We start from the raw sequence: 8748 nt of genomic DNA, 5'->3' as shown, positions 1-8748 counted from the left end.
AGATCGGTCTATTTCTGAGTGTGGAAGGCTTTCTGCAGGTTGTCCTTCTGTTTGGTCACAGTGGAAGGCTGTGGTTTTCTGGCTTCAGCACTGAAGTCAAACCAGTCACTGATAAAGCTGGATCTGAGCTACAATCACCCAGGAGACTCAGGAGTGAAGCTATTTTCTGCTGTGCTGGAAGATCCGCACTGTAAACTCAAGAAACTCAGGTAGAATCGCATCTGTTAGTAATACAGCCCTTATAGTTCCCAAACTTACGACACTTTCAGCTGAATCTATCCCTGAACGTAATTCCAAGTTGCAGTATTCCAAAATAGCTTTGAATGAAATGCCATCAAATATATTTCAAATGTTACTTATTTTAGGCAGGTTAGTAGTGGAAAGATTGATCAGATAGTTTTGTATTGTTTGTGAACAGACAAAAACATGCCCTCTGAGTTCAGTGTGGACCATAATGCTGCCAGTGTGGACCATAATGCTGCCAGTGTGGACCATAATGCTGCCAGTGTGGACCATAATGCTAACAGTGTGGACCATAATGCTAACAGTTGGGACCATAATGCTAACAGTTGGGACCATAATGCTAACAGTTGGGACCATAATGCTAACAGTGTGGACCATAATGCTAACAGTGTGGACCATAATGCTAACAGTGTGGACCATAATGCTAACAGTGTGGACCATAATGCTAACAGTGTGGACCATAATGCTGACAGTGTGGACCATAATGCTGACAGTGTGGACCATAATGCTAACAGTGTGGACCATAATGCTAACAGTTGGGACCATAATGCTAACAGTGTGGACCATAATGCTAACAGTTGGGACCATAATGCTGACAGTGTGGACCATAATGCTAACAGTTGGGACCATAATGCTGACAGTGTGGACCATAATGCTAACAGTTGGGACCATAATGCTAACAGTTGGGATCATAATGCTAACAGTTGGGACCATAATGCTAACAGTGTGGACCATAAGGCTAACAGTTGGGACCATAAGGCTAACAGTTGGGACCATAATGCTAACAGTATGGACCATAATGCTAACAGTATGGACCATAATGCTGACAGTGTGGACCATAATGCTAACAGTTGGGACCATAATGCTAACAGTTGGGACCATAATGCTAACAGTTGGGACCATAATGCTAACAATATGGACCATAATGCTAACAGTATGGACCATAATGCTAACAGTATGGACCATAATGCTAACAGTTGGGACCATAATGCTAACAGTTGGGACCATTATGCTAACAGTGGGGACCATAAGGGTAACAGTGTGGACCATAATGCTGTGTGTTATTTGAAATCAGCACTTAAGAAATGCAAGTCTTGGTTGCATTGAGGACCAAGATAATAGTATTCAAATATTGCATTTGTAACAGCTACAGCTTCCCAAACAATTATAGTCACTTATTAAACATAAAGTTCTTATATTATAAAAGTCAACATTTTTAGATGGAATATGAAGAAAAACTAAATGTTGGGCATTATTCACTCATTATCCAAAACCGTATTTATGACCTTTTATAAATGATGGTGATCAGTTTGTGTGTCTTCATCAGATGCCTGTGAGTTGACACTGGACCCCAACACAGCAGACAGAGACGTCTCTCCTTCTGAGGAGAACAGAAAGGTGACACGGATAGAAGAGGAGCAGCCCTATCCTGATCACCCAGACAACCTTATCCTGATCACCCAGACAACCTTATCCTGATCACCCAGACAACCTTATCCTGATCACCCAGACAACCTTATCCTGATCACCCAGACAACCTTATCCTGATCACCCAGACAACCTTATCCTGATCACCCAGACAACCCTATCCTGATCACCCAGACAACCCTATCCTGATCACCCAGAAAGATTTGAGTTCTGGCAACAGGTGCTGCGTAGAGAGGGTCTGACTGGGTGCTGTTTACTGGGTGGTAGAGTGGAGGGGGGCTGAGGTTCAGATAGGAGTGGCTTACAGTGGAATCAACAGGAAGGCAGTGGGTCCTGAAAGTGGGCTCAGTTACAATGATAAGTCCTGGGGTCTTGTTGGATATGATGACTGTTTCACTGTCAGATGCAAAAACAAACTCACTACCTTGCCTGTCCCCCCCAAGTCCAGTTCTAACAGGGTAAGACAGTATCTGGACAGTATCTGCACCACATTCACTGGGCCCCTTGTCCTTGTGCCAGGTAGAATTGTCTCTGTTTCCCCAGTCGCAGGAGCTCTACCTTTATAACGTTATACTATATATGATATCTAATGGCTATTCTTTACAATTGTCATTTTTTAACATTGTCTGAACTCTGTCACTGTATGTGGTCTTCATTTGTTTGTGTAATATGTGCTAAGTAATAGCATATTGTAATGTTGGCAATAGACCTACGTTGTGTGTGTGTGTGGGGGGGGGGGGGGGTGGAATGATTATGACATGTGTTCTACAGGAACTGCACCGTACAGTGAAGACCTAGTCTTCTTGGGTTGGTCGTTCAAAAAATACATTGATCAATGCCTTGAAAACATATTTTTGGGTGAACAATCATTTTGAATTTTTTTACAGGTATTTAGCATTTATAAGACTGAACACTAGACCTCTTTCTTAGGCGTAAGACTTAAATGTTGGCAATTACTAAAATATGACAAAGGGCGCTTCAAATATCACTTTTCCTAAGATGATGTCCCCTGTATTTGTAGTGTTCATAAGACACAAGGCTTAAACAATGTCAGTTACTGATACTTGAAAACAACTCGTCAATCTGTAACACTGCAAACCCCTTAGTTCTACCCCAGGAAGGGATGAATGTGTAACGAGGTGTGTGCTTGCTTGTGTGTGTGTGTGTGTGTGTGTAATGTGGTTAATGCAGGGCATTGTTCTGATCCACAGTAATCCATCCTCTTCTCTCAGGCTAGGGTAGCACACCATGACTCGTCCATGTTTTTGGGGACAGTAATGTGTGAAATCACATCTGAATCATGTTTTAATTGTCTTTCCCAGGGAGATGTGGGCCCTCATGGACCTCCAGGAACAGATGGCAATCGGGTAACTTTCCACAAATGTCTTTGCTGATGTGTAAATGGTATATGTGTGTGTGTGTGTGTGTGTGTGTTTGCTGTATATTTAGTAAAACTACAGTCCTGTTTATTTCTTCAGGGACCTGAAGGTAAAGAAGGATTTTCTGGGACACCAGGTCTACAGGTAAGAGTAGACCTGTCTGTCTGTCTGTCTGTCTGTCTGTCTGTCTGTCTGTCTGTCTGTCTGTCTCTGTCTGTCTGTCTGTCTGTGTAATATTTACCTGACTCTTCTAATAGGGCATCCCAGGCCTTCAAGGACCAATGGGCCAGCCAGGTTCCCCAGGATGCAATGGGACAGAGGTGGAGTAACAATGGCTATTGTCCCATAAATCTCTCTCTATGTGAACCTGTCTGACAAAAAAAAAGGTATCACCCCAAGCTATTCAGATGTAGACAAGACTTACAGATAGTCACACACTCTAGTTAGACAGCAGGATCATCACTACCGTCTAACTTCACATAGTATCACAATCATCCCATATAATGGCACCCTATTCCCTAATATCGATCAGACTAAGTGTCCACTAGTTTTTCTGGTAAAAGGTAATGCATTATGTAGGTGTAACAATGTACGCTGAGAGTCAGGAAGCAAGTTCAGGGACTGAAAATATTTAATTAATAAATGGAACAAAACAAGAAACACAAACAGAGCACCGACAAGGAACAGGAACAATGATGACTGGGGAAGGAAACAAAAGGCAGTTTTTTTTATTTAACTAGGCAAGTCAGTTAAGAACAAATTCGTATTTTCAATGACAGCCTAGTAACAGTGCGTTAATTGCCTTGTCCAGGGGCAGAACAACAGATTTTTACCTTGTCAGCTCAGGGATTTGATCTTGCAACTTTTCAGTTATTAGTCCAACACTCTAACCACTAGGCTACCTGTCGCCAGGTAGGTATGCCTAGTGACATATATAGGGCAGGTAATCAAGGAGGTGATGGAGTTCAGGTGAGTGTCATTATGCACAGATGCGTGTAACGCTGGTGACAGGTGTGCGCCATAACGAGCAGCCTGGTGACCTAGTGGCAGGAGAGGGAGCACGTGACAGTAGGGTAATAGTGTTCCACTTAGGACGTGGCGCCACATTCATTCTGAGTGATGTTAACAACATGTCTCCACAGGGTGAGAGAGGTCCTACTGGTCCAGCTGGTCCCTGTGGTGTTGATGATGGATTAAGAGTAAGATGGATGGATACACAACTTTTTTTATTTGTGTGTTTAACTACTCTGTCAAAATATGTTTTTATTTGTCTTTCCTTTTTTTCTTTTTTTTTAGGGTTTACCTGGAGCACCTGGACCAAAGGTAATCTCTCCGCCTCTTCTTCCTTCTCCTGCTCATTCCTTCTTCTTCTTCATCATCATCACCATCATTGTCATTATAATTATCAGCAGAATTAACATTTTGTGTGCATGTGTGTGTGTGTATGTGTGTGTGCATGTGTGTGTGTGCAGGGTGAATCCCAAATGTTTATTGGGATTGGACAGCCAGGGAGACCTGGACCCCGAGGAAGGGACGGTGACCAGGTAACTCACAGCAACCCATAATATAGCATCACTCTCTTCCTCTGTCTATCTTCTCCTCAAGCTTCAGTTCCGTCCTCCACTTCCTCTATACTTCCTAGTCAACCTTTTTCCCAATCCAAAATGGACCTCTACTTCCTGCACTTGTAGAGATCAGAGAGGTTTTGATGGGTGTATGTGTAGCAGAAACTCACTCCTCAGCCTGCCCTGAAGTGTTGCCCCTTACGCCATTGAAGAAGGTCTTAATTGGTGGCGTGTTAGGTTGAAATGCTCCAGGAGGGTGGTCACGTGTGTTTGCGAGGCAGATGTCCCGAGTTTTGAGCCAGGTATGAGCCCGATCGGAGGGAAGAGGTATTCACCAAGCAAGCGATATGGTAATACGGATCACCTTGCACACTGACAGGCAAGATGACAGTTTCACTATGAAAACACTAATCAAATCCTCTTTTCCCACCAGATGTGTGTCCACCAAACAGATTTTGTTTCCCGTATAAAAATCAGTGTGTGATGACATAGTGCACGCAACATGTAATTTTTCACTTACGTTTTCATGTACCGAATAAAAAATAAAATGTTCAATGTGTTTCCAATGAATTTTCAACTCTACCGATAGTTTGGTCACAAACTGTTGCGTTAAATAGAAAATGTGCCTCCTCTGGTCTTGGCATGTGCTCTCAAGCCAACAGCTCACAGATACAGTGTGGGTAGGTTGTGTGGGTAGGCTGTGAGGGTAGGCCGTGAGGGTAGGCCGTGAGGGTAGGCCGTGAGGGTAGGCCGTGAGGGTAGGCCGTGAGGGTAGGCCGTGAGGGTAGGCCGTGAGGGTAGGCCGTGTGGGTAGGCCGTGAGGGTAGGCCGTGAGGGTAGGCCGTGAGGGTAGGCAGTGTGGGTAGGCAGTGTGGGTAGGCTGTGAGGGTAGGCTGTGAGGGTAGGCTGTGAGGGTAGGCTGTGAGGGTAGGCTGTGTGGGTAGACTGTGTGGGTAGACTGTGTGGGTAGGCTGTGAGGGTAGGCAGTGTGGGTAGGCTGTGAGGGTAGGCTGTGAGGGTAGGGCATGAGGGTAGGCTGTGAGGGTAGGCTGTGAGGGTAGGCTGTGAGGGTAGGCTGTGAGGGTAGGTTATTCTACATGATGAGGTTATTATTATGGATAATTATTGAAAGGTGCATCAAACTCATTCCATGCACTTTCACCACCCTGTGAAATTAATCTGTGAGAGAAAAATTACATATTTACCTGATTTGTTTAATATTAACAGTTAACAATTAATATGCTTAACAATAGACATTTATATTCTACCAATCCCTTTTAGCTCTCAGCAGTTGGTCTAGGCGTATAGTCAAGGACATTCTTGGCGACTCTGGTTGGAGATAAACTTGAGGAACAGAATAGACCTGTATTGTTTCCAATCATCTTTGCTTCTGAGTAACTTGGTCACACGGCATAAGACAAAGAGCCTCTGAGAAGTGACCACAGTTCTTCACTCCATCCTGTTCTTCTCATATCTTCCAAGGGCACAGCTGTGTGGAGATATGAGGTGAACAGAGGCTGGCTTGAACATCATTGACAATTCGATCAGCAGAAAAGAGTAATGTTATCACTTGTTTGCGCGCTATGACCTCACACACCCGATACACATAGCCACGAAGAAGAAAACAAGCTAGCTTCCGATCTGCCAGGATATAGACATTAACCCATCTGTCTGTGGTGTCTCACAGGGATCCTATCAGAGATAGACATGAACCCATCTGTCTGTGGTGTCTTACAGGGATCCTATCAGAGATAGACATTAACCCATCTGTCTGTGGTGTCTCACAGGGATCCTATCAGAGATAGACATTAACCCATCTGTCTGTGGTGTCTCACAGGGATCCTATCAGAGATAGACATGAACCCATCTGTCTGTGGTGTCTTACAGGGATCCTATCAGAGATAGACATTAACCCATCTGTCTGTGGTGTCTCACAGGGATCCTATCAGAGATAGACATTAACCCATCTGTCTGTGGTGTCTCACAGGGATCCTATCAGAGATAGATATGAACCCATCTGTCTGTGGTGTCTTACAGGGATCCTATCAGAGATAGACATTAACCCATCTGTCTGTGGTGTCTCACAGGGATCCTATCAGAGATAGACATTAACCCATCTGTCTGTGGTGTCTCACAGGGATCCTATCAGAGATAGACATTAACCCATCTGTCTGTGGTGTCTCACAGGGATCCTATCAGAGATAGACATTAACCCATCTGTCTGTGGTGTCTCACAGGGATCCTATCAGAGATAGACATTAACCCATCTGTCTGTGGTGTCTCACAGGGATCCTATCAGAGATAGACATTAACCCATCTGTCTGTGGTGTCTTACAGGGATCCTATCAGAGATAGACATTAACCCATCTGTCTGTGGTGTCTCACAGGGATCCTATCAGAGATAGACATTAACCCATCTGTCTGTGGTGTCTCACAGGGATCCTATCAGAGATAGACATTAACCCATCTGTCTGTGGTGTCTCCCAGGGATCCTATCAGAGATAGACATTAACCCATCTGTCTGTGGTGTCTCACAGGGATCCTATCAGAGATAGACATGAACCCATCTGTCTGTGGTGTCTTACAGGGATCCTATCAGAGATAGACATTAACCCATCTGTCTGTGGTGTCTTACAGGGTGTCCGTGGGGTAACAGGACCGACAGGACAACAAGGGGACGTTGGACCCCGTGGTGCCGTTGTGAGTGAATTATTGCGCCTGGTCTCAACTGTGTTATAAATGTTTTATGCTATATTAATGTATTGTGATGTTTGTCTTCTTCAATGACATGTTCACAGAGATGACATTGGATTGTATCTTACTGTGCAGTACTGTACTGCTCCATGAAGGTTTTGTAACAGTCAGTTCTCTGGTGTTAGTGTTGTTGATGTACTACGTATAGTTATGTCTTGACCACTTTCCTTGTTCTTACTACTCTCTATCTAGGGATTGCTAGGTCTACCCGGGGCCCCAGGGTTAAAGGTAATAGGTCACAGTGTGTGTGTGTGTGTGTGTGTGTGTGTGTGTGTGTGTGTGTGTGTGTGTGTGTGAGGGTAGCTCAGCTGTGCTGTAACTGATGTTATTTGCTGTAGGGTCAAGAGGGACGCAGCTCCAGTATCCCTGGCTCTTGTGGTCCAAAGGTAAAGACACTACTTCACTGTAACTCACATTATGTTGTACCATTCATTCCATGTGTCACTCGCCTATATCCCTTATTCCTCATATTATCTCCATAAACTGAGTCTCTCAATTCGAATGCTTTAAATGCTTACTTTTAATTCTTGATTATATCTAACATTATATATGCTAAAGCTCTTACTCTAAAGCTCATAACCCTACATATAATTTGTACCTATACAGCATCCAATTACTTCAAAATTGTGTCATTGAATGTTTTTTTTTATGGAGTAGGCTATGTTTTATAGTCGACAAGACTACACCACCACGTGGCCAGTCTGTGGAGCTGCACTTGAAATATGAAGTTGGGAATGCTTTCGATGTGTGTTTTTCTTGTTTGAATTTACATGTGTAACATAATGTGAACGTGTGTCTTCATGTTTATAATTATCTGTACTAACCCTCCTACCCTCTTGGACCAGGTTTCTCTCATTTAATGAGTCATTCTAGCATCATGATGTCATATAACTAGCATACAGGTGGATTCCATTCCAACGACAGGATATATGTGTGACTGGTTCCCTTTTCTCTCGAAGGGACACCAAGGGCCCCCTGGAGTCCCGGGACCCAAAGGGATCAAGCTATATGCCCACGCTCCCTCCGATTTGAAGGTATGGTCACACCAAGTCTGACCTAGGTTTAAATACTACACTGAACAAAAAATAGAAATGCAACATATTTCAAGAGCTGAAATAAAATATCCCAGAATTGTTCCATATGCACAAAAAATGTATTTCTCTTCAATTGTTGTGCACAAATGTGTTTACATCCCTGATAGTAAGCATAGTGTAGCATGTTGGGATAATAAAAGGCCACTCTAAAATGTGATGTCTCAAGTTTTGAGGGAACGTGCAATTGGCAGAGCTGTTGCCCGAGAATTGAATGTCCATTTCTCTACCATAAGCCGCCTACAATGTTGTTTTAGAGAATTTTGCAATACATCCAACCGGCCTCAC

General features: G+C 43.7%; 1 protein-coding gene across 1 annotated transcript in view; it reads left to right on the top strand.

The window, feature by feature from the left end:
- Window positions 1-1942: 1942 nt before the first annotated feature.
- Window positions 1943-8748, top strand: part of LOC115170125 (collagen alpha-5(IV) chain-like) — a 48001-nt gene continuing 41195 nt past the window's right edge. Inside the window, exons 1-11 of the mRNA XM_029726443.1 lie at window positions 1943-2129; window positions 2994-3038; window positions 3150-3194; window positions 3308-3370; window positions 4193-4249; window positions 4347-4373; window positions 4523-4594; window positions 7253-7315; window positions 7562-7597; window positions 7708-7755; window positions 8329-8403. Coding sequence (XP_029582303.1) covers window positions 3332-3370; window positions 4193-4249; window positions 4347-4373; window positions 4523-4594; window positions 7253-7315; window positions 7562-7597; window positions 7708-7755; window positions 8329-8403 — 417 coding nt within the window. The 5' untranslated portion in view covers window positions 1943-2129; window positions 2994-3038; window positions 3150-3194; window positions 3308-3331. The remainder of the gene's footprint in view (window positions 2130-2993; window positions 3039-3149; window positions 3195-3307; window positions 3371-4192; window positions 4250-4346; window positions 4374-4522; window positions 4595-7252; window positions 7316-7561; window positions 7598-7707; window positions 7756-8328; window positions 8404-8748) is intronic.

This window comes from Salmo trutta, chromosome 31, assembly GCF_901001165.1.
Source record: "Salmo trutta chromosome 31, fSalTru1.1, whole genome shotgun sequence".
Taxonomy (NCBI): Eukaryota; Metazoa; Chordata; class Actinopteri; order Salmoniformes; family Salmonidae; genus Salmo; species Salmo trutta.
Note: the sequence above shows the minus strand (reverse complement) of the source record. Positions and strands in the feature narration are given on the sequence as shown.